Genomic DNA, 25,525 nt, shown 5'->3' on the forward strand with positions numbered 1-25,525 from the left:
TATTTAAAATTTATGAACAACTCATTTTAAATTAAATCTTTGTTGCACATAAGGACAAATGGTAGAAAATAAAAAGACAGGCTTCGAATACAGAGATTACCTCTCTTTGGAGAACATCCCTTTGCCCGAGAGCAACACAGTTTAAATACATTTATTGCAACATATCCTCGAACAGAACTATTAATCAGACTCGGCTTGATTCTAACACAACAGAATTCTAACAGTTTTGATAATGGAGTTCATCAGATCATCTGCAGTCGTCTTCAAAAAAAAAACCCAAACCAAACAACCACCCTGTTTGAGCGAAGAATAACATCTAAACACTTTTAAGATCCCAGATGCCAAGAATTCTTCATTTCCACTCAAGTTCAGAACTTGAGTAGAGGGGAATCCAGATTTTCTTTGTTTATATCAGGACTCAGAGTGATAAGAGGCGAACTCAAATCAATTAGCTGGAAGAAAAAACAAGAACATTGAGCTATTGTAGTCAGCTGTGGTACAAAACTACTAGCAGTGATAATCTCTATTAACAGTTTTCAAGTACTTTTGTTTAGGATTCCTATTAGTGTTCAGAAGACAGATACAAATACCACACTCTAGCTTTTAGGTTTGTTTTTTTAAATTCTATAAGCTTCTCACAAGGTGGTTATTGCCTGTACTCACCTTAAAAGCCTAAAAGGCTTTAAGTTTCACTACTATTCTTGTTCAAGTGACAGTCACCCAGGTAGGGAAGATCACTTCAGAATGTGACCCCAGAAGTCAGACTTCTGTAATTCTCTTTTGAGATCCTTTGAAGGACCCAGTATTAGATGTAACTAGGATAAATTTAACAAAGGCTACACCCTCATACCATTACCACCATTCATCTGACATGATCTAGAGGCATCTTCAAGCCACTAGTGAACGAAAACATGTGCCCAGAAGCATGTATCAAATTTAGAGTAGATTCCAATGCTCATCTTTCAACTAAGGAGGGGATTAGGAGTTAAATAGGAGAGACAACTTAGCTTTGTTCCTGAAAATAAGCTGCTGCTGTAAAGAACTTATAATTTGCAAGAAAGAAAATAATAGAGTCAGCATGCCTACTCTATAGAATACACCATTGTCTTCCTGCTTCAGAAGTTTCATTAACTGCTTTAACCATCAAGTTCCTTCTCCTTTTCCTATTTGCTCCCTGAGAGCACGCTGTTTCATTTTAAGCTTTATATTCTCTTTAAAGCTTAAGAACACCTTAGTATGTAGTACATTGAACACTGAGCTCATATTAGAAAATTCTTGCAGCACTGTAGAGCTGCTCTGCAGACAAGTACATACAGACAGTTGTAATTTTTCTACCAGCATATTTGCACCAGAAAATCTGACTTTAACTTACCTTTACATGCCCTGGCAAAGGAGGCTTTAGAGGAGTCATCTTATTCACTTCAGGAGTATTGGAAAGGTCAATCAGAGGCCTACTTTCACATTCCAAATCATGTGGTAGAGATTTGTCTACACCAATATCTACCAGTAAGGCCTTCAAAAAAAGAGAAATAATTCAGGTTTCCCCCTCTGTTCTTCATGCTTCCTTCATAAACATTTTAGGCAGTCAATTTAGCTTATACAACTGTAATTATCACAGGACTGGCTTAATTTAGAGGTTGTGTATTTTTCAGATAGGATTGTTTACACACTGTAAAAAACTCTGCTCTTGCTCTGCCAATGGCTACCATCACAAACAGGAAAACAATGCAAGACAACACTAAAGGGCTCTTTGGGGAATAGTCAATTTTTACTTAAAATCAGAGTTAAATCAAATAACTTAGTATTTAAGTTACTTGACTACAATTGTATTATAAAATAAAATATATAATTATATTGCTGTTTAGTAAACTATGCTGTAGAGCTCCAAACTTTAGTTATGCTTTTGTCCAGTTTAGGTACTCTATACATGTGCTAAGCAATTCTATAAACAGATATTTCACATCATCAAGCTAACAAGGAAAACACCAATGTAGTAACATCAAGGAATTAATCTGAAGATTATTCTACACCTGACTAGTACCTCAATAGCCACTTTGACAGGTGAAATATTTCAGAACTACTAGCTCAGTCCTTTAATGCCTGTGGAGTGTCAGCTTCCAAGATGAAACCAGTAGATTCTTGGAAGAGGGAGTGTTTACCAAACTAAGTAGGTTACACTTCACTAAGTTTATGCTACAGGGGCTTTGGGGTTTAATCCTCACTTGTATACAGATTTGCACTGCTGTTTGGTGACCAACTTTAGCTACAGCAGTGGGATTTTGTTTTGTTTTCAAAAGGGCTTTATGGCTGCAACAGGAACTGCCTTTTTTGAATCAAATTCACAGAATTTCACAGCACTTAGCCAGAAGTGGAAATTCAATATAAAATCTGCAAATATTTGACAATTCAGCTTTGAGATTGGATTAAATTTGCTGGAAATACCAAACAGATGTTCCGTGATAAAAGTAGGCACTAGAGGGTGCACATGCTTAGAGTGAATCCATTCTGCCTTCCTGTGAACTGAAGTTTTCCTACTTATTCCTCATCTTGAAGTGATTTATTTTTAAGTAGTTTATTTAGCTCATTACTAGCGTCACTTCTTACCTCAGTTTGTTTCTCTTCAACCAGCTGATTTTGTATTTCAGCCTCTTTTAATTCATTTTCTTCTGTAGCACTTTTTTCTGGTGAGAAGTTAAGTGCAAGAGGTAGCACAGGTGGAGGAAATACATCATCTTCTTCAGAAGAGATGTGTGTCTTACTCTCTTTTATCTGTTTAGAACTAGGGAGAAGAGCATTGGCAATAATAGAGTTATTTCATCAGCATGACCTAAAGACAGACATGGCAATGCCCCAACCTCCATTTTTCCCTTTTTTACCCCAAGTTTTAATGACCAAAAGGCTTCCTGTGTTTTCATTCAAAAGTATGCTAGTTACCCACAAAGCCCAAGATATTTCACACTGCAATAAAGTTACAGCCTACCCATGGAAAAAAGCTAATGACTTCAGAACAATGAAGAATTTAATCTGAATTAACCTCTACATGCAGTCTAATGGGATTTTACGCTGTTTAGACTTCAAACAGCATTGGTATTGCATATCACTAAACAATCCACTTCAGCCCCTGCTGAGAGGAAGTGCTAACACCAACTGGAAGACCGCGGCTTGTCATCTGGTTAGTATGATAAAGTTATTGTAGAAAGAGTAATTGCTTCCTCGAGAGAAAAGACTATTTTGGACATTCAGCATAAGTAACATGACATATATGAAGAGTTTTCTAGCCATGAATGGTTCCTGCTTTAGTATTTTCATCTCCACCAACCATGAAGCAAGCCTACATACATATATGTGGCACAAACAACAGTGGAGGATTCAGTCATTCTGCAAGGAATTATTTCAAATGAAACCTGGGTTCAGTCAATTAAATCCTTGGCTTATGGGATGATGCTTTCACAGAATCACACAATCTTAAGGGTTGGAAGGGACCCTGTCAGAGCAGGACCTCCTAGAGTAGAATCATAGAATGGTAGGAGTTGGAATGGACCTTTAGAGATCATCTAGTCCAACCCCCTGCCTGCAAAAGCACGGTCACCTAGATAAGGTTGCAGGTCACACAGGAACTCATCCAGGTGAGTTTTGAACGTTGCCAGAGAAGGATACTCAACAACCCATCTGGGCAGTCTGTTCCAGTGCTCCCTCACAGTGAAGAGATTTTTCCTTGTTTCTTTGGAACCTCTTATGTTCCAGCTTGTACCCATTGTCCCTTGTCCTATCATTGGACATCACTGAGAACAGCCTGGCTCCATCCTGCTGACACCCTCCCTTTATATACTTGTAAACATGAATGAGATCACCCCTCAGCCTCCTCTAAGCTAAAAAGTCTCTCCTCCCTTAGCCTTTCATCAAAGGAAGATGCTTCACTCCATCTTTGTGGCCCCACTTTAACTAAGTGTAATTTATATTGTTGTCAATGCTTCTGTAAAAACAGAATGAAGAGTAATATGTATTTTAACCAGCTACTTCCCTGCATGCAATAGCAAAATAATGGCAACACAGATCAGTTTTCAGCCAGGGCATCAGATACAAGTCTTGTTTGTATTTCTTGAGCTGATGGACAACTTAAATTCTTCTTAGAGATTATAATTCTTGAATGTTAGATAGTGATTCATCTCAGTAAGGCTTACAGTAATTTACTAGTACCAAGATCTAAATCTTTGTTAGGCCTATTCAGCATCTATGCTCAAATGCTTTATTCTAACATTTTGCAGAGGTCACTGAAACCTGAAAGTCATCATTAAAACCCCCTTAGAGGCAGTTTGCATAAAATACTCATTTCATATATGGAAGTTTCTATCTTACCCAGCTGTAAGAGTCTTTTTGGTAGACAGGCTGGAGCTTCGGCGAGCATATGGAGCATGTGTCATTCTTGGGGCAGTTTTAGGAGTCACTGCTGGAAATCCTGCGGTGCGTCGGACAGGTGTAGGCAAGCCAGACCGTCTCAGGCCAGCAGGAGTCACAGAGAAAGACCTCTCGGGAAAACAAGAGTTCTGAAGGATCCCTTCTGCCAAGGCTTTCACAGGAGTGCTGACTGCCACAGCACTGAAAGAGGAACGTGCATTAGTCAGAAGCTTCTAGGATCACTTTTATTCAAACCATTGTACAGAACAATAGAAATCAGTTTCCCTTTGGTCAGTAAGTGAGCAGTAATCATCACAAAGTTGATATTCACAGCAATAGTAAGGTCTGTACTTCATAAGAACTCTTTTGTGAGCGACTCTAGTATATTTAGCACTGCAAAGAAAACCTTCTGAAGCTGAGTGCATTGTTTGGTTCCAACACAGCTAACCTGGAGAGTTTCAAGGGACTAGACAATGAAGTCAGAACTTGTAAAGGCCGTTGCACCTCCCAGCCATGTTGCATTGTAAGAAGTATGCCCTCAGTACATTCAATTTTCAATTAAGCCCTACCTTCCAAGTGACCCACAAAACGTTAATCCAAGAGATGGTGCTGCTTTTGGTGCCGGTTTCTTTGCTGGTGTATCTAAAGAGAAAAGCTTTGTTAATTGTTATCCAGATTATTTTTTCTGTAACAGATAACTTTCAGTTAAAATACTAATTCCTTCCAAGAGACGGAGAGAAGTGTGATGAAACATATAACAAGCATTCAAGGCAACATTTGCTTTTAATAGCCAAGCTAGAAGACAAGTCATGCAAAGTATTGTGCTTACCTCCAGTCTTCACTGGAGCCTTCGATTGACTTTCCAGAGCAGACAAAACTCTAGCCTTGGGCTTTAGACACAGGCCTCCTTTTGTTGTACTCCTATCTTTATCCTGCTGACATAGCTTCTTGAGATTGGGAACAGAGCTCAGTCTCTGAATTCCACTGCCTGCAGCCTCAGATGATGTTGCAGAAGCTGAAGACTTAGCCAAGCTTATAGCACTAGATACTTTGTGAGTACCGGCTGATCGCTCTTGCTTCCTGGATTTCTCAGGATTGGCAGCCTGCAGCGATGACACGCTAGCGGGTCTGACAAGTGCCAGCCTGCTTGTACTAGATGAAAGCTTAGAGCCACTCACACTGGCTTTTGAAGCTATGCCTGATTTTCCTGAAATAGAAAGTGGTTATACTTTTGAATCATTGCTTATTGCTAAGTCTTTGACTAAGTAGAATAATTCCACTCACACAGCAAAGAAAAACAGCAATTTACAGCATTTAAATTTACATTCAGACAACTCAAGTTTAAGGAGAACGTACACAGCTACTGAAAATTTACTCCCTGAAATCTCCAGCAATTTTACTTGTTTTAAAAAGTCTCCTCACCAAATTCCTGAATTACTGCAATCAAGTCAAAGAATTTTCTTCAAGGAATGCCAAAAGAGCTTGCAGATTCAAGTAACATTTTTAACACCTTCTCCTAGCACAGTTGGCTCAAACTGGCATTCAAGGAGGTAATGGTTCAAGTTACATTGATTAATGCCACAGGCTGAACTACCTCAAGTGCTTTTCTCAGTTTTCTGTATGGTTCTTTTAGTGTGTGGGTTACTCTCATTAATAGGTTGAATCTTGATTAGATGCTACTATCATAAAAAACAATTGTTATAAAGCTTTTTTTCTGATATACAGAAACAAAGTACGAAATTAAAATTGTCAGTAAGTTGGCATTGTGATAGATCTACAAGAACTGAGGTGCTTACATCTGTCAGTATTTTTCAGAGACTATTTTCCTGATCCTTTGAGGCTTACTGAAAGGGCAACCTGACATCCTCATTACAGTACAAACCTCTTGGTTGTATTCAGTTATCAGGTTTTTATCAATCTGTTTGAGTAAAGCCCATCCTTTTATTAGGCTTACAGAAACCTAGAACTTGCAACTAGGTGTTCCACCTTCCATGTTTAAGTTGTTTTGGTGCTGGGTTGTTGGTTTGGTTTTTTTTTAAACTTCAATTTGACAGCATTTAGAAGTTCACTTACTTGGCTACAGTAGAGAAGATCATGTACCTGAACAAATTTCCCAAGGCATTTCTTACTTCCTAGTTGTGTGAGACCCTCACATGTATGCATTAGGCTTACAGGAATCTAGTTTTCACAAATTATAGAAGCCTAAGATTACCTTTAGTCTTCAGGGATTTATTGGACTAGCCTACAAAGTTTTGCTCTCTATTCAAAATATTTCTTACTAGTTGTATGTACTGGACACCATTAAAATGGATCTAAATCCAGAGGCCAAGACACACTTAGCTACTTCCAAACTGATTTGCAGCACAAATCTGTAGTACAAGTGATTACCATTTTTTCCTATGGGAGAAATGGGTAAACTTGAATTCAGACTTGAGCTCATGCTGGAAGCTGATGAAGATGATGATGAAGTAGTTTTTCTTGTGAGACCACAAGCAACACCAGGGAGTTTCAGATGCGTTTTTTTTAAGCCAGGCTGAATTAGAGAAAGAAAAAAAAACTTTTATCAGATTATCGTGCCATGCTACTTCTTGGTATGACAGCTTTTCATTTGTAAATGTTAGAGAAGCTCCTTCCTGAGACTGCAGTTTTGAAAACAAATTTTCTTAGCAACAGTTCATTGTATCTGGGTTACCAACCCACAAATGGAACATCAGATCTAGGAGATGGACTGTTATTTTTATTCTTGCTACAAACTTGAATGTGGACTTAAAGGCATCAAAGAATAAAAGGAGTAACCCCAAGCACCAGCATATGCCAGGCACCAACCAACTGGAGAGCAGCTTTAGGGAAAAGGCCCATGGGAGTGCGGGTGGACAAGCTGAGCAGGAACCAGTAGTGTGCACTGGCAGCAAAGAATGCTGACAGTGCCCTGGACAGCATTAGGAATGTTGCCAGCAGGTGGAGGGATATGTGGTCTTTCCCCTATCTCCCCACTATGGGGGAGGCCACACCTGAAGAACTGTGTCCAGTTCTGGGCTCCCAGTGTAAGAGTGATTTGGAGCTACTGGCAAAGGAGTCCAGCAAAGGGCCACTAAGATGAATAAGAGACTGAAGTATCGCTCATTTGAGGAAAGGTTCAGAGAGCTGGGAGTGTTCAGCCTACAGAAGAGAAGGTTCAAGGTGGATCTCATCTATATCTCTATCTATATATATAGATCTGAAAGGATAGTGTCCAGTGGTGTCCAGTGCCAGGACCAGAGGCAATGGGCACAGACTGCAACACAGGAGGCTCTACCTCCAAATATCAGGTAGAACACTTTACTGAAAGGGTCACGGCACTGGCACAAGTTGCCTGGAGAGCTGTTGAGATATTCAAAAGCCATCTGGCTATGGTCCTGGGTGACTGACTCTACTCAGTAGCCTTGCTTGAGGAGGGGCTTTGACCAAATGACCTCTAGAGGCCCCTTCCACACTCCTTGCCACTTCACTGAATCACAGAATGGCTGATATTGGAAGCAGGTGTTTAAAAAGCTTCAAAACAACAGCTGACAGCTATATGGATTCTACTGTCATACAAGTTCCAGCAACCTTTTCATGGGGTATATAGTTAAGTACACACATCAAACCCTTTGTTTTGTGCAGAAAATAGCTGATCCCTTACCTGCAGCTAGTGCTTTAAAAAGAAACAATGTTTCTTAATCCAACACATTTGTAGTTGCTCTTCAGTGCGTTCATTGTGTTACAGACTTAGAACACACATTCAAGAACGGCAATTACAAAACAGAGACTACTTTTCCTTAAAACCATTATACACAACAATATAGCTTTAAATTAGAAAGTAAACTATATTTTATCATGAGAACATCACAAATTATTTTCATATTAAGAAGGCTTGCCATTACCTTACTTGGTGCAGGAAGGGCTGTTTTGTCTTGCACTGAGGTGCTGCCACTGAACGAAGACTCAAAGACATCTGAAGCAGTGCTAGATTTGTCAGAAGTTAGGTCTTCAGATGATTCCATGCTGTTTAATTCTCTTTTTGTAGGAATACTAGTATGTTTTCCTGGTTTGGGCTGCAAATTTCAATGCAATGTTTTAAAAGCTACTAGCATTTCTAGAAGCCACTATAAAGCTTTTTACACAAATGAATGTTGTGAAGAAACCAAGACAATAATCAATGAAGAAACCACTGAACTCGCATACAGTCCTTAGCCTTTAAGCTAATCTGGTTTAAAGCTAGGGACTATATTTGCTAAGTACCAGAACATGCTTGAACCCAGATTATTGGACATCAGCCTAAGGACAGTTCTGCAACAACAATTAATCAGCACAAATTTCATAGAATCATGTCCACCTGCACGCTGTAACAGCCATTCCTTACAACTAGGACAGCTCCATTTAATTCACATTCGTCTGCTTCACTCTCGTTTTCCAAAAGATGAGTAGTTACAAGATTGCATTATCCCAGCTGTCAATTTAGACAATGGGGTACTATTTGGCTAGTTAAAGCATTAAGGCTGTGCCTTTGTCACATCCAAAAATCAAGAGGAGACTTATACCACAAAGGAATCAAAGGGTCCTATGTTTTCTGTAGTGGATGGTTCCCAAGAAGCCAATATCCCATTTTCAGTCAAATTTGCAGTACATAGCAGAGCCTAAGCCATGAAGTGTAGAGAATAGTACCCAGAAGATTATCTAAAGACTGGGATTTGTGCACACAAGGTAACTAATACAACTCTTTTCTTGCCATCCTAGAATACATTTTCAGTTGGTCACATAAGCCACATCCTAAATGTAATACTATCAATCAGTGCTTTTCATGATTGAGACAAGTTCTGGGCAGAACTACAGCTAAAACTTTCCTGTACTATCAACACAGTTGTGGGATTTTTTCACCCCCCTCACCTCCACTGACAAATCATTTTTGCACATTAAGTCACTAATGACAGCGCAGTAATTTTACCAGCAACAAAACAGTGTTCTGAGAAAAGCCAGGAATGACTGTATTCACAAACACAGAATATGATGGAAAATATGCCTGCAGATGCTCTACATTATCGTGACAGATAAACTAGTTGGCTGCTATACCATAGTACCTACCCTGACTTTTCTTTTACATATAATCATGTTTCCTGTCTAGAGATCTTAAAAGGTATTGAAACTCAGCAGCTCAAAATTCATTTTTAAAAATAAGCACTTGCAGACAGTTTAAACATTCCTAAAGCACACAAAGGCCACAAGAAAATACTGGTGCCAAAAGCTGTCTTTACCTTTTCAACAGTTAAACTGGGTTTTTTTCCAAGCATAGATGAGGGTTTTGCCATTGGCAGTTTGCCAGTTGCCTTCATAATTCTTTCAGTTGTTTTCACTTCTTGTTTCAGAGAAGAACTGGCAGTTTTTGTAGGAGATACACAAATTTTAATAGGGCTTCTGTTTGGAGGCATATGAAGAGCAGGTGTAGTCTCATCTGACAAAAGTTTATCAGATTCCTTCTGAAAACAAGGTGGCAGCTGACAGGCTGGGCTATCCCACACGCAGTATGTCTCCCTTTTAACAACTCTGGGACTTTTCCCTATATTTTGGTTTCTCAGCATTTCCAATTTCGACTTTGAGTCCTCCACAAATTTTTCTGTGTTGTTTTCACTTTCTTCTGATTGGCTTATTTTAGTCTCTTCATTCTTGCTTCCAGTCTCTATTTGCAATGCTAACAAATGAGCTTCTTTGAAAATTTCCACAAATTTCTCTTCTGTAAGTGGGCTCCACATTAGTTTATCATCAACAGCAGGCGTGCTCTTTTTTTCAGCACTTCCATTTGCCTCAATATTGGCAGCAATACATTTTTCTTTGTATCCCAAGGGTCCAACAAAAACTTCATCTTCATTTCCACTACAAAGAAAAGTAAGTTAGCCCAGCACCTTATGTGTGTCAATTTTAAAGGTATATTTACCTGCAGACCCTTCACTTACCTTCCTGGAGAAAGTGAAAGGTCAAAATCAAACTTCTCATCACTCAGAAGAGGAAAGTCTGAAACTATAATGAGGGTTTTGTCACAGTGAGGATTTGCAATAAAAATGATTGTATTATGCTTTGTCAATTTGGTGAAGCTAATTTCAGATGTAAAATAAAGATTTAGCTACCAAGTTTAATAAATAAAATGATAAAAACGTGGTTTAGGTCAAAGAAATTGAAAGTACAGCTGTGAACACGATCATAAATATCATGAAAGATCTCAAAACTAATTTCTAAGCATCCATAATAGAAACATGGGATCTGGCTGTGGGAAAGCAGCCTCCAATCAAAAAAAACCCCAAACATGAGACAATCTAGAGCAATATGTCATCTTATCAGTCAGTTCTTTTCAGGTTCAGGTGCTCACAGGGCAGTGACAGTGTTGCAATCATAAAGACAATATCTGTAAATTTGTGACAGTTAAGACTCTAAATGATTAGGAACAAAGCATTTTGTAATGCTAAATGAGAATGAAGCAACAGAAACTACCACAGCCCACAGGCACCAGGGGAAATCAGTTTCAAGATGACAAGATAAGCACTGGGGTGTAACAACCTGAAGACAGACCACATAAGGTAGGAAAACTTTAAAGTTCAACAAAACAACAATAGAGAAGTAAAAAAACAAGGATCTTGAGAGACCACCAGGACCACTGACCCAATGAGCTGAGCACGTGCAAAGGGGTGGATGCCTATGATAATCAGTTCCAGGAAACAGAATATGTATCACCACTCCAGGAAATTCAATCATATGCATGCAACAGGATAACATAAGCTTTAAGAGACTTAACATACAGCATGTAGGTAAGGTGGAGTGATCCCCCCTGCACCCAGCGCTGCAATAAAGGAACACTGCTTCTTACTGCTACGCTGGTGTTAAGGAGTTTATTCCCCATTTTGGTGACAAGAGTCAGTGAGAATGGTTAGTTTTCCTGTTAGCTTGTATAGGCACTAAATCATGTCCCTACTATACATGCTTTAGAGCAGTGCTCTACAAGCTCCTGAGGTTTGTAAGTCAGAGTCTGGCAACAGCAACTCATCCAAGGAAACAAACACACTGAACAAGATATAAAGCAGGAGTTGCGCTCATCTGAACTGTCTTAAGAAATACACCAGGCAGAGACTATCCCATTAAGTTCTCCACCTATGAATGCTCACGCAAATACCTTGTTTTTCTTCAGTCACATGTCTGGAAGATTGCATTGCCATTTCTTTTCCTTCCTCCATAGCATCTGGAAAATACAGACTTTGCTAAGCAGTAGGTTTAAAAAAAAGTAACAAGATCACAATTTTATGATACCATTAAATTAGCAATGAGGTGAATATTCCCTTTGAAGGGGAATATTGAATATTCCCTTATTTAGGATAGCCTCACAAATGTGTTTTATGGGATGTCACACATCTCACCCTCCTCTCCGAGAGCATGCTATTGAATTAACTTAGACTATGTATATATAAAGTAGAAGGCCTTCAAACACAGCAGTGATGCCCAGGATATCAGAAATTCCTTAACACACACTCTGTGTTCAGTAACTAAACTCCTTCTATGAATACAGCTGCAGTAGGCAGCAGCAGATCACCGTCATTACACAGGCTTAAAACAACCACAAAGCTTTTTATAGTACTAATTTAAGACTAACGTAGTGAGATTTAGCACACAGATGAGATTCTGTGGAGATTCCACTCCATAGCAGAAAGGCATGCTGTGCTTAAGACAGTCCTTTCTACCTGGGGACAGAAATCCCTCAAAAACTATCTTCCTTGCCCTTATCTTACTCCAACGTGCTGAGGATTCACGGAGCTGAGCCAGGACACCCTCCAAAAAGCACCTCCTGCAGTGCGGCCTGACCGCGGGGCTCAGCGCGGAGAACCAGCGCTGGTGCAGCTGCGCAGTGCCCACCGGAGCCGAGGGGACTCCCCCGCACCCATCCCGGGCGTCACGGACGAAACCGCCCGGCGTGCGCAGAGCCGCGCAAAGCCCCGCAGGGGCCCAGCAGCCGTCCCACTCCCTCCCCACGGGCGCGCTCGCGTAGGCCGCCCATCCTCCAACGGCAGCGGCCTCTCTGCAGCCGAACCCAGGAGAAGAGCCCTCGGACACCAGCCCAGAAGGCCGGCGCAGCGACCGGGGGCTCCGCTCACCTGCACGGGACCGCCGAGGAGCACAGCGCTGCCGCCGGGACGTTTGAAACGGCGCCCCGCTCACGTGACGCGCCCCGAGCGCCCCCATTGGCAGGTTCAAAGGATACGCCGCATCTCCCCCTCCTCCTGCCCCGCGGCCTGCTGGGGCTGGTAGTCCCTCCTGCCTCCCTGCCCCGGCCTCACGGGCGGCCGCAGGCCCTGACGCGCTCGCCCTGGGCAGCTTTAGCTGATTAAACACGAGTCCAAAAAAACAAATCCACCCAGGATCTGGTGGAAATGGAGGTGTGCTTCTGGAGCACCGCAGCACCTAGGGCCACCAGACGCTGCAGGGCGGCTGGATGCGATTCCAGACTTTGCTCATTTGTAGACAAATGTACCATATGATCAAACCCCTGCAATCTCATATTTCTGAGATGAGGCTTACACATACCTCCTTTTGCCTAGCTCGTTCAAAAAGAGAAAGCAACAGTTAGGAAACCAAGATGAAAAGGGGAAATCCGCTGTAAGTACTACAGACTGTAGGGCTGAAGTAGAAAAAGTGTGTAAAGACAACTAAAAACATGGAGGAAGAATTCAGTGTACAGCTTTTGATATGGCCTCTACCACTCTGGTTTTTGTTACTTAAGCAAACAGAATCCAAAAGCTGTAACTGCCTATATTCTCAGGGTCAAGTCAGAGAAAGCTTGAAGTGATTCAGGTTGGTAGTTCTTTACCGATGTGTGAATGTATTCCTCCAAGTCATTGTAATATTCCTGTTTTTCTATATCACTACTATATCACTGGTAATGAAGAATGATAGGATGTCCTCAGTAGCTCCACTGATTCCAATGGCACAGTTTACTCACGTAGCCATTAGAAGTAAACAGCACTTGGACTTCTATTGAAATGCACACTGGTGTACTAGTCTTGCAACAAGTTAAAGGAAATGGAGACTCAGTCAGTTTCCATGAAATGGTCACACTGCCCACAAACTTAAAATAACTCTCGTTATAAATGTTACTTATGGAAAGAGCTTTAAGACCACTGAGAGAATGAGTAAACAAGCTCAGTCGTAATTTTCTGGAGTGTAAATGATATCCCAAGACATATTAGGAAGTTGCTAATTATTTTTCTAAAACTAAAGAAGCCACTTATGTTTATATAAAACCACAAATGCTATGTGAAAGAAAGGAGAAAGCCTTTAGAAATGCACCAGATTGTAAATTCAGATTGGTCTCAATAGCAATTCTATGTGACAGTAAACTTAAAGTAACAGTTAAATAAGAAATGGTTTTTTTTTTTTGACAGTTTGGTGTAAGAAGGTGTTAATCTTTTGTTTTGGGGAAAGAAGGACTTTGGCCTGTTTTTCTAAACTACAAATTTAAATATTTTTCTTTATGACTATTTACAAGCCCTACAAATAGTTACCGGATCATTGGATTTATTAGACTAAAACCAGCATTACCCCAACAAATTTTGCAACACCCACCTTTTGGGAGAACTTCTGCATTGGCACGGTGTTTTGTTAATTAATAGCTCCAGGTGATCAGGGAAGAATAGGATGTGTGTAACTCTGTTAGTAATCCAAATGTGGAAGCGTTTTCTTTTGTGCTGATACACCGTTTCCTGCTGACAACTGAATGTGATCGGGTTATAAAACTCAACAGATTATTAAAGAAGACACCTACTTTTTAGTAAAATATTTGAATATTGGAGCACATTGGAAATGGTGGCTTGAAGTTTCACTCCAGGCAAGTTAAACCAAATTACAGTTGTGGAAAGGAGCTAAGTTTTACCCAAAAATAGCCTGTGATCTAATAGAAAGTAGTTCTAAGTTACAGCTCATCCTGCATTTTTCATCACCAGCACCCTCCATCTGTGCATTACATGTGTTGCTATGAATTTGGCAACACTTTAGCAGCAAGATACTGTTTATAAGAAGGGATCCCAGAAGCTAAAAGAAGCCAGTCATTGGGATTATTCATTACTTGCCTTGTGAGCTGCTCTGGGGAATTTCTTGAAGAACTATGTCAAAATTAGCTTTAGAAAAACAGTAATTTGATAACTTTGATTGACATATCAAGCACCCCAAGATTAGTGTCGGTCAAATTGGTGGGCTTAGAAGAAAGATTCTTTTTCTTGGTACTAAGTGAAGATTTTCCCCTTCTGTGCAAGGAAACAAGAGGATTGAAAAGGACAACTTTATCCTCTCAGCAAGAGAAATCTGATTCATTGGGAACTCAATCACCCAGGCACCATGAATGCTTGCAGGAGGTAAGCTGCACATACTGTATTCTCCCCTGGCAGGAGTAGGAAAGCAAACTGCCGACAGGGAGAATATTCCTCCTGGGGTCTTCACATTATGGTGGCAGCTGATCATGAGCTGTGCTCTTTGATTTGCCCTTAGACATGACAGAAGGCAGCTCTTGTCCTAATACAAATGTAAACGTGTATTTCTAATTCTACAAATGCTTTCTGTGAAATCTTGGCTTCAGAGCTTCTGGTTTATTGATGAATTCCCTTTTGTAGGTTGCACTTCCTCGTTTTTCATTTTTAACAAATCTCTTCCAAGTGTGTGTGTATATATGTATATATGTAGATATGTATAATTTGTGTTTAAAAGCTCTTCACTCCTAAGCTGTATTTGCAGTAACACTTTTGTTAACTCCTGCTCTTTTGTGATAATAACAGCAGGAACGTGTATGAACCAGAGCTATGATACATCTAATGCTTTCCAGACCCCTTCCTAAGCTACATGGAAATCACAAGCTGATTGATCTCTTTTTGGCATTCCAGTTCAGATGGAATTGCGGACATTCAGTAGTTATTGATTTATTTATTTTTAAGCATCAGATCCACTGGGGCTTAGTAGGCAGCTTTCAGTGGAGATAACAATGACTGGAGGTCGGTTACCACTGGCTGACACTTCTACTTTCAAACCATTTGGGGAAGGTGGCAAAATAATGTAAAATGTTATTCCAGAGAGTCCTGCAGATATGCTTTGTGTAGTTACTCCTGATTGGTATCTTTGGCTAATGAATACCTTGACATGGACCCCGAGGGTAGTCCCCTCTGAAAAGCAGAGGCAGCAATGCAGGATCAGAGCCCATGGGAAGCTCACATAGCACACACTGTGCTTATTCTCATGATTAAAGCTTTGGAAACTGGTAATTTTTAAAAAATCCTGCCACTTTCATAATATTGCAAAATGAAAGGGTATGTTTTTTTTCTCATACAACTGACCTGTGTCAGCAGTGAAATGTAACGGCGCTGTATGTCCTCTAAAAAGCCCATGCCCAGTCTCTCTGCCTGTCAGTGGGAGAGAAATACCAAATGGCTCGTAAATGTTTTGCATTTCCAATTATGGAAGTCACTTTATTAGCCCCACACAGTTTGAAGAGTTCTTTCCCAAATCTAGTCAATGATAAAATACACACTCTGGACTTCATTATAAACACTACTGAACTGGGAATAAAAAAAAAATCTTTTCTAATCATAATCTTGCTTTTTGTTATGTCAGGATACATTCTCTCCGTGCTCACAGACAGAAAACCAGTGGGAACAAAAGTGAGAACTGGCACAGCACCTCTGGGTTCAAGAACCAGGATGGAGGTGATCTTGCTACAGTCCATACCCTTTACACAGTGATTATCATGATCCTTCTAATGGCGATCTGGGGAGTCTGGTCGAGGAAGGATTCATCCTCATAGCAGCAATGTGCTTTCTTTCTCAAATTATTTAAAGGAATATTAGTGTTGATTATTCACACCCAGGAGGTACAAAAAGTGGTCTCGGCTTATTACAGTTTACTTAAAACTGCTTAAACTGTTGCTACTTGTGGAACTGAATCTGTGAAGCAATTTATTAGGCAATGCACAGAACATAACTTTGTGAGTAACATATACTTGTTTGCACTGTACATGTTTATATTGTCCTTCGCATGTATATGAAACTTACTTTAAGCACAATATACTAGCAAGAAGAAGGAGGGTTGGACTTACATTTTCATTGGTCAATGTTTGGTATATCCAACCCAGCTTTCCACTTTTGAACTGAAGTTGTACAGTCTCTACCACTGTGCCCTGGTTTCGGCTGGGATAGAGTTAATTTTTTCCTAGTAGCTGGTACACTGTTTTGGGTTTGTGTTGATAACACAGGGATGTTTTTGTTATTACTGAGCAGTGCTCACATAGCATCAAAGCCATTTCTGCTTCTCACCCTGCTTTGCCAGCAAGTGGGCTGGGGCAGAGGTGCACAAGAAGCTTGGAGGGAGCACGGCCAGGACAGCTGACTCAAACTAGCCCAAGGGCTATTCCACAACTTAGGATCTCATACCCAGAATATAACTGGGGGAGCTTGCAGGGTTGGGGGGGTGTTGCTGCTCAGGGAAGTCCTGGCATTGGTCAGTGGGAGGTGAGAAATTGTATTGTGCATCACTTGTCTTTTCTTCGGTTTTGTTTCTCTCTTGCTTTTTGTCACGTTCCTTTTCATTATAATGGTACTATTTTAATGATATTTAATTTATTACACTTTTCTTATGTCAACCCACAAATTTTGTTTTCTCTCCCAATTCCAGCTACTGTGAAAAAAACCTCCTCTATCCCAGCCAAAACCAGTGCATTCTGCTAAGATTATCTGTCCCAATGCATGGTAAAACATACACTATAAGCAGGTAAATAATCACAACATAGGGGAAAAAAAAGTTCAATAAACCTAGATACCTTGCAGGCAAAGGAAGACCTCTCAACAAGTCAAATTCTCATCTCTGTTGTTGAAGAGAGTTTATGTGAGACTTGCATCTGCATATTTTAAACCTAGGGTAATGCCTTTGTAAACTCAGGAATAAAACCGTGAAATGAGCTGTATTTGTAAGCCTCCTCTGTTGCAGAACCAGCTGCCTCGGTCTTTGATCTTAATACATTTAATCCATTCTCAACCACTGCTTGCTTTTCCATAATTCATTAATACCTCATGGCAGTACCAGCTTGTACATCCTTGCTGGAAGGCGTTCCATACTCCCAGTTTTTCAGGGAAGTAACTCCACTCAGAAAACCTGCCAATCTTCTGGAAATGCGGCCAGTTGGCAGGGGCTGTTAAACTCTGTTAATTGGATGGTTGCCTACTCCCAATGAGCTCAGCTCAATGGACTGGCAACTCTGAGTGGCTGTTGGCAACAACAGTCCAAGCCTTTCAAGCTTAAACCCAAAATTTCACCATTGCCTAAACTAACAAACAGCATCCCAATAAATGAAGATCCCCAAGACCTTTTGAACATGTGAGAACAGACAGATACATGTTTGTAATTACCTGTAGACAACATAGCTCTTGTAAGGATCAAGTACCCCATTGTGGTATCCATCCACAATCACAAGGGGTATGTAAATGGGAATGTTCCAGAGAAGACCTCACTTGGCATACCTCAAGGAGTTTTTACTGAGCAGAGTAGCACTAGACACCTGTGTTAGCTCTCAACAGGTAGGTGTGGGTGCTGGAATCAGGGTTCCTGCATCTATATGGCATTCTGCCAGTGTTACCCTCTTTGGGCAACAATACCATTCCGTGACTCTGTAATGCAACTAGGATTAGGGAAAAACTGTGGGGGATTTTGCAAGGCAATGACATAGTCTTCGCTGCCAACAGGCCCAAATCAGCTGCCTGACTGAATCCCACTATGGGGGCTTCAATTCCCAAGATCATTCCCAGTACATCCACCCATGGAAAGAGCTCATTTGGGTCTCACAATGAATCACAATTTTGCATTTTTACTCATGTCAACAGTAACAAACTATTTACTGTTTCTACACCAATAAAACAGATTGACAAGAATTAGAAACTGGGAACTCAAGTCTGGAACTTGTACATCAACTGTTATGCAGCCACTTTTAAAATTAATATTTCTCCTATATTAAAGAGACTAATCTGATGTTTTACATGTTTGAGAAAGGCTGTGCTTTAAGCATCCCTGTCTGCTGATATTTTCATAGAATCACAGAATGGTAGGGGTTGGAGAGACCTCTAAAGATAATCTAGTCCAACTCCCCTGCTCAATCAGGTCCACATAGATCAGGTCACACAGGAACACATCCAGGCGGGTTTTGAAAACCTCCAGAGAAGGAGACTCTACAACCTCCCTGGGCAGCCTGTGCCAGGGCTCCCTCACCCTCACAGGAAAGTTTTTCCTTAAGTGGAACTTTTTGTGTTTCAGCTTTTGTCCATTACCCCTAGTCCTATCCCTGGAAAAAAGTGTCACCCCGTTCTCCTGACATATACATTTAAGTAAGCATTACTGAGCATTAATGAGGTCCACCTTCAGTCTCCTCTTCTCTAAATAGCCCCAGTTCCTGCAGCCTTTCCTCCTAAGAAGGATGTTCCAGTCCCCTGATCATCTTGGTAGCCCTGCACTGGACTCTATCCAGAAGTTCTCTGTCCCTCTTGAGCTGAGGAGCCCAGAACTGGACACAGTACTCCAGATGAGGCCTCACCAGGGCAGAGTAGAGGGGGAACAGAACCTCCCTCTACCTGTTGGCCACATTCTTCTTGATCCATCCCAGGATGCCATTGGCCTTCTTGGCCATGAGGGCACATTGCTGGCTCATGGTTAGTTTATTGTCAGCTAGGACTCCCAGGTCTCTCTCTGCAGAGCTGCTCTCCAGCAGGTCAATCCCAAGCCTGTACTGGTGCATGGGGTTACTTCTCCCCAAGTGCCGGACTCTGCACTTGTCCTTGTTGAACCTCATGAGGTTCCTCTCTGTCCAACTCTCAAGCCGGTTGAGATCCCGCTGAATGGCAGCACAGCCTTCTGGGGAATCAGCCAGTCCTCCCAGTTTGGTGTCATCAGGGAACCTGCTCAGGGTACCCTCAGTCCCCTCATCCAGCTTGCTGATGAAGATGTTGAATAAGACTGGCCCAAGAACTGATGCCTGTGGAACCCCACAATTTTAAGCTACCAAAACCAATGTCAGGAGTTCAGCCAGCAAACATGATGATATATTCCATGTACCAACTGGACTGTCAGAAAACAAGTCTTTTGTTTCCCCCGATTATTCTCACATGCTGATGTTACATGTGTTTTGTTTCAAAGGACTCAAGCCCTTCCAAGCTTCATTTTTTCTTGATGCCTCACATTTCCCTTTAGAGAAGATGATACACCCTGCAAACCCACTTTTCAACTAAGAAATGGGCAGAGCCATTTCTCCTGAATCCTTTATTGTATCGTAACTCAACTTGTGAAGTATTTTGCTGTTGATTTGGTTGGTAAGAAAATTATGGTATTTGAGTACTGTGTTTAAATTAAGGGAAAATGAACCAAAATCAAAATGCAAAACAGAAGCTAGAGATTTCCATATGAAACACAGACACTCCAGGGTCTATATGACAGTTTGCTGGTCTGTTAACTGTAATGGGTAACATTTCAACTCTAACTGAGACTTGCCTCTCCTCCAAAGTGTACTTTGTTTTCCCAAACACTACGTATAAGAATCTGTGCCATTTTCTTACAAACACCTTCTAAGTGGACAAATTGTTATACCTCAGAGAGCATTAGGGAAAAAAACCTAAAAAATGTAGGTAGCTGTAAGGTCTTATATATATCCCAGAAAACCAATACAGCGTAACAGTAACAAACTATGGATTGCTACCTAATCAGGACAGTTATTTTTCTTAAACAGGATGCCTGCATGTGACTAAATGATATTCACATGGTGATGTTATACCTGGTGACTACTGGAAATGAATATTCTTTTTAGTTCCCTTTGATGGCCTTTTGTCACAGTAGTTCAATAAAATGAGTTTGATCATCCTTTCAGGATGTTATGTAAGTTGTATTGATAATTTAAGTGACTAAATCTATGGTGCAAATGTCTCTGTGAGTTCTGCACCTATAAGCAGGCCCCAGGAACTCAGCATCACCGTCACAGCACCTCTCATTGTCTTCTAATGCCCACACCAAAGTAACACAGCAGCACACCAGGACCTCAGCACTACAGCACAGCTGCCAACACCAGACTGTCAGGTGTGAACACCTGACACGGGAGCATCATCCATGCTGACCTCATCCATTCCACACATCTCCAAAACCCTCCCACCACTGTCTGCCACGGAGCCCCTCCTGCTCCTTCCTGTGCCCAAAGGGTGGGCAGCAGCCATGCCCCATTGGCAGGAAGAGGGAGGCATTGCCAACACTTTATGGGAACTTTCTTTTTTTCTAGTCAACCAGCAACACTTCATGCCACAGACACCTTTGCTGGCTGCAGTATCGTTCAAAGCATATCATGCCATGCCAAACCAAACCAAACCAAACCAAACCAAACCAAACCAGGGGAGGGTTAATAAAAATGATTTACAGTGTCTGACTCCTATCTGGGATGGGCAAAACACTTGATGAAAGAGAAAGCTTTCTGTTTATGACCAGCTTGAGGACCTGGCAAAAGTGATATTTTTTTCTCTTTTTAAGAAGATGGAAGAAATGGCAATGGCAAGTCCTGCTCTGCACAGCAGAACTGCTCTGTGCTTAGAGCACAGCTCAGGCTACCTCCACATCCAAGCTCACTCCTTTATAGTTAAAGCTATCAGACTAGTCAGTACTTTCTCTGAAATGCAGGATGAGTTGCAAGGAGGTTTTTTTTACATCTTAAAAAACCCTCTTTTTTTTCCTATTAAAAATAATTTATTTCCACATTTTCATAAAACATCTTTAGTTGACATTCTGCAAACAACACTATCCAACAAAGTGCCAATTTTTTCTTCCTGTGGAGTAACTTTGTACATCTGCAGAAAAAAAAAAAGAACAAGAAAAGAATAAAAGGTGCATAAGGAAGAAGAAAACTGATCATGTGTCCTTAAAAGTATGTAGACAAGAAAAGATTTCCCCCTCTCCCTCCGTTTTTACATTGGAAATTCCTATCCTATGACTCCTTGGGACTGTGGAAACAAGCAAATTCTTAAACAGCAAGACATAAAGGAAAGCTAAGAAATGGAAGGAATGCTATAGGCTATGATTTGTTTTATGAATTTTATATGTATGTCTCCTATCATTCCTTCGATGGACAGGATCAGGATGATTTAAGTTACTTGAATTTTTCCAGTGAAACACATACGCCTCAAGATCCCTGCCCAGCATATGGTACTCTGTTAAGAGCACACAGCTCCCAGAGCTCATCAACACATTTTCATTTCAGCCGCCCATGCTGGGACTATTTATGTACTTAACATTATGAAACTGTTCAGGACTGAAAATGTATTTTTAATCAAACGGATATTTGCCCGAGAAAACAGGAAGCTAAAGTGCCTGAAAGGTAGGCAGCATTCTGGAATTTATTTTTGTGTTCCAACTTCCTGACAGCATTAAGAATTTGAAGACTTAAAACTTGTCATATCAGTATAACAACTGGAACTTTTCTCAAGCGAAAAAAAACATACAAGAAAGAAATAAATGCTGAAGTGATACAGCCCCCAAGTTAATCATAGAATGGTAGGGGTTGGAAGGGACCTTTAGAGATCATCCAGTCCAACTCCCCTGCTGAAGCAGGGTCACCTAGATCAGGTTGCATAGGAACATGTCCAGGTGGGTCTTGAAGACCTCCAAGGAAGGAGACTCCACAATCCCCCTGGGCAGCCTGTGCCAGGGCTCCCTCACTCTCACAGTGAAATAGTTTTTTCTTACATTTAAGTGGAACTTTTTGTGTTCCAGCTTCATCCCAGTACCCCTTGTCTTGTTGCTAGCTACTATAGAAAAGAGGGCTGTCCCAACCTCCTGACACCCACTCTTTAGATATTTATAAATGTTAATAAGATCTCCCCTTAATCTCCTCTTCTCCAGACTAATCCATCCATCGATAATTAATGATGTCCATTGATATTTAATCAGCCAATTAAATAAACTACTCTTTTTGTCTACACTATTTACCTCTTTTGAGTACATACCTTTTTAACTTTGGCAGTGTCTGTTAGTTGGGGGAGTTCATCTAGAGAAATCTGTTGGCCTTCCACCTGAGATGCTATATCTTCCAGATTTATAGTTTTTTCTCCATCCACAACCAGAACAATAAGTACTGTTGTGTCAGTGTCTGAAATGCCAAACTTCTTAAATGCATCTGAAATCTAAGACAAGGTGAAAAATACCAAAGTAGTGTGAGTTACTTTCTCACAACCTTTTCAGTCACTGGGTCATAAACCAGGAGCATAAATTGACACTTTTTACATTAATGGAATTCTTACAAACAATATAACAGCATGTTAGTGATATTAGAAATAACAGTAACTTGTATTAGTAGCCAGGTATTTTGTTTGGCTGTATGGATCTTAGCAAGCTTATGTGGCAAAAAAAAAGACCTATGTTCAGTTAATCTTACATTGTTGCTTGGTGAAAGGCTGAAAATAATTTCTGCATAGAGACTTCTGGTCTTCATTTTACCTATCTTATGTAGGTGAACTGCTTTGTTGGCCGCCACAAGGATTTGAAAAGGATCTACAATCTGTAAAACACAACACAAGTTAAAGAGAACCTTACCATACTATTTTGAATTCTGAAAAAATCCTGACCGATTCATTTTGATAGCCTAAGTCTGCAGTCACAGAAGTGAGAAAAACGGTATTCTGCTACTTATTTTAGCAATAGTTGCTCTTTCCAAGTCAATGTGATTATGTCCTGTACAGGGTAATATCTGGCATAAAGATTACACCTGCTCAGTCAGGTTGCTGAAATCTTTCGAAAAAAGAATCACATTAATAAATGTCTGTCCATAAATTGCCAGATTAGATATGTTTTTTTCCCTTCCCTAATAACGGCTTTGCTAATTTTAACAAGAAAGACTAGATTCAGAAAGTAATTAAGGGATTGAAATAAGAACAATGGCTCCAAATAGTAGATTTTTGACAGCATTAAGCAAATTGTATTACATTTTAGAGATGGAAGTAGATTTAAATAGCTTCACCAAGTAGGATGTGGCATGAATTAACACAACTGTTTTGGCCAGTCCTGCTAAGGCTGCTCTTTTACATGGATCCACCCTTACGCTGTACGACACTGTAATGAAATCTGAGGAGGAGCATTCGTGCAGAGACAGCCATGTCCGTGTAAAGCACCTCGTGTGACTGTGGTCACAAGCGCCGGTCGTTTTTCACGGCGTTCCTGCACAGACTGTTTTCCACGCTGCCCACAAAACCGTAACGCACTACGGGCAGGACGACAGCAGCAGTCACTCACCATTGCAGGGTTTATTAATGCTCCTTCAATGGAACCTCCCATGGCTTTTTGTCTCAGAGCAGCAGCATTTTTCACGCCGTTGAAGAGGAGGAGCGTCACGCTGCAGCCCGGGAACAGCTCCAGGGGATGCGTTACCTCCATGGCGCACCGGCGGCACAGACCGGCCTTGCCGCCTTTGCCAGAGGAACCGTTACACACTTGTCTCGTATAAAACACGGCTTCAATAAACACTCATAGATGGTCTGCAACGCTTCCTGGAGGGGAGGCCCACAGGCGCGGGATCCACGGCCGGCAGCAGGCCGTTCCTCCTGCTCGCCCGCCGGCCCGGCCCGGCGCTCCCTTCACCCCGTCCCGCCCCACGGTGCCGGTGCCGGCGCCCGCGCCCGTCTGCTCCTTGCCGCCCAGCCGCCCCCGCCGCCGTGCCCCGCCGGCCCTCACCGCCGCCAGGGAAGCAGCTCCGCCGTGGCCCGCGCCGCCAGGCCCCGCCTGCGCGCCCAGCCCTCCCCGGAAGGGCGGCCCCTTCCCGGCCGGCGGCGGCATGGAGCGGCCCGAGGCCTACGGCTTCTCCGCCGCTATGAGCGGCAGCTTCCTGCTGTCGTGCCTGCTCTTCGCGGCCGTCAGCCGCCACCAGCGCGGACCCTACATGGACGAGGTCTTCCACGTCCCGCAGGCGCAGGCCTACTGCCACGGCCGCTTCCTCCAGGTGCTGCGCCGGCCGCCGCGGCCCCTGACTGCCCGGCGCCATCCACGGTTCCTATAAACACAGCGCGGGCGCTTCGCAAAGGGAATCGTTTGCAGTCGTTGTTGGCCAAATCGCTGTTTTCTGCAGTCTGTTGCTTGGCGGTGCAGTAGTGCGCCGGGCAGGATCCAAAGTGTGCACACATTTCAGCCTGGCAGTGCCAGTAATTCAGTAGACACGCGAGCTAACGACGCGGGGTGTGCATGGGGATGGTGCAGAGCGTCTCTGGCCCCGTTGGGTGGTAGCGGCTCCGTAACCCTGTTTCTCTCTGCCTTTTGCAGTGGGACCCTATGATCACCACGCTGCCGGGCTTGTACCTGGTCTCGGTGGGAGTTGTGAAGCCAGCGGTGTGGCTCTTCGGGTGGACGGGAAGCGTGGTGTGCTCTGTGGGAATGCTCAGGTTTATCAACCTCCTTTTCAGTGCTGGGAACTTCTATTTGCTGTATTTACTTCTGCTCAAGATCCATCAGAAGAACAAGGTATGGTTAAAGCAGAATCATTTTATGTGCTTATACAGTCAATTTTGATGGCTCCATGTGTGTTTGCTTCACTGTGTATGTGAGCTGACCTCAGTTTTGTATATCTGCAAGTACTGCTACCAGTTTGGCCTCCTTGGCACATTCCTTCTTTATTTTTTTTTAATATACTTTTTCTCAGGGTGCAATCCCCTAAAAATTTCCTCTTGTGCACAACTATAAGTAGTCTCATTGAAATAAAAGTTGAAGTTAATACATATATAGACTTCCTGTCTAAATTCTGACTGCTCATCTAGCTGGAATTGCTTAAGACTCTCCACAAAACTTCAACCAGTAAAAGCCCTGTGAGCTGCATTTAAGTTCAGATGTGTCCTTTAGAAAGATGCCATTTTTTATGTCAATATTTAGAACCAAAGAATAATTCAAGTTGGAAACAATTTGAGAATGAGTCAAATTGAAAGGGACCTTAGGAGATCCACCCCCTCCAGATCAAAGCAAGCCAGCCCTGAGATTGGACCATGTTGCATAGGATTTGGGCTGGGAAAACTCTCCAAGAAGGGAGAGTGACTGCATGATCTCTCCAGGC

General features: G+C 41.8%; 3 protein-coding genes across 11 annotated transcripts in view; 1 reads left to right on the forward strand and 2 right to left on the reverse strand.

Moving 5' to 3' along the window:
* Nucleotides 1-50: 50 nt before the first annotated feature.
* On the reverse strand, nucleotides 51-14,119 carry GTSE1 (G2 and S-phase expressed 1). Of its 3 annotated transcripts, none has more exons than XM_061988975.1 (12): nucleotides 14,011-14,119; nucleotides 11,570-11,635; nucleotides 10,362-10,425; nucleotides 9,666-10,281; nucleotides 8,298-8,468; nucleotides 6,784-6,928; nucleotides 5,225-5,602; nucleotides 4,965-5,037; nucleotides 4,357-4,596; nucleotides 2,605-2,779; nucleotides 1,373-1,513; nucleotides 51-452 (listed from the first exon to the last, which is right to left on the reverse strand). In XM_061988975.1, the coding sequence occupies exons 2-12, from the start codon at nucleotides 11,628-11,630 to the stop codon at nucleotides 369-371; spliced, it is 2,148 nt and encodes a 715-aa protein (XP_061844959.1). In that variant the 5' UTR covers nucleotides 11,631-11,635; nucleotides 14,011-14,119; the 3' UTR covers nucleotides 51-368. The 3 variants fall into 3 exon arrangements, with proteins under 3 accessions (XP_061844959.1, XP_061844968.1, XP_061844974.1); XM_061988984.1 differs by lacking the exon at nucleotides 14,011-14,119 and adding an exon at nucleotides 12,543-12,592; XM_061988990.1 differs by lacking the exons at nucleotides 10,362-10,425; nucleotides 14,011-14,119 and having other exon boundaries at nucleotides 11,570-11,638.
* Nucleotides 14,120-21,197: 7,078 nt separating this feature from the next.
* TPRKB (TP53RK binding protein) lies at nucleotides 21,198-24,199 on the reverse strand. 2 transcript variants are annotated; one of them, XM_062018518.1, is made up of 5 exons: nucleotides 24,163-24,199; nucleotides 23,725-23,897; nucleotides 22,871-22,993; nucleotides 22,443-22,619; nucleotides 21,198-21,287 (listed from the first exon to the last, which is right to left on the reverse strand). In XM_062018518.1, the coding sequence occupies exons 2-5, from the start codon at nucleotides 23,863-23,865 to the stop codon at nucleotides 21,201-21,203; spliced, it is 528 nt and encodes a 175-aa protein (XP_061874502.1). In that variant the 5' UTR covers nucleotides 23,866-23,897; nucleotides 24,163-24,199; the 3' UTR covers nucleotides 21,198-21,200. The 2 variants fall into 2 exon arrangements, with proteins under 2 accessions (XP_061874502.1, XP_010201045.1); XM_010202743.2 differs by lacking the exon at nucleotides 24,163-24,199 and having other exon boundaries at nucleotides 23,725-24,121.
* A 46-nt stretch (nucleotides 24,200-24,245) lies between these two features.
* ALG10 (ALG10 alpha-1,2-glucosyltransferase) overlaps nucleotides 24,246-25,525 on the forward strand; it is a 57,603-nt gene continuing 56,323 nt past the window's right edge. For all 6 annotated transcript variants that reach the window (XM_062018546.1, XM_062018538.1, XM_062018561.1 and 3 more), the window contains exons 1-2: nucleotides 24,246-24,427; nucleotides 24,745-24,942. In XM_062018546.1, the coding sequence (XP_061874530.1) occupies nucleotides 24,263-24,427; nucleotides 24,745-24,942 (363 nt within the window). In that variant the 5' untranslated portion in view covers nucleotides 24,246-24,262. The remainder of the gene's footprint in view (nucleotides 24,428-24,744; nucleotides 24,943-25,525) is intronic.

Source organism: Colius striatus, chromosome 1 (assembly GCF_028858725.1).
Source record: "Colius striatus isolate bColStr4 chromosome 1, bColStr4.1.hap1, whole genome shotgun sequence".
Taxonomy (NCBI): domain Eukaryota; kingdom Metazoa; phylum Chordata; class Aves; order Coliiformes; family Coliidae; genus Colius; species Colius striatus.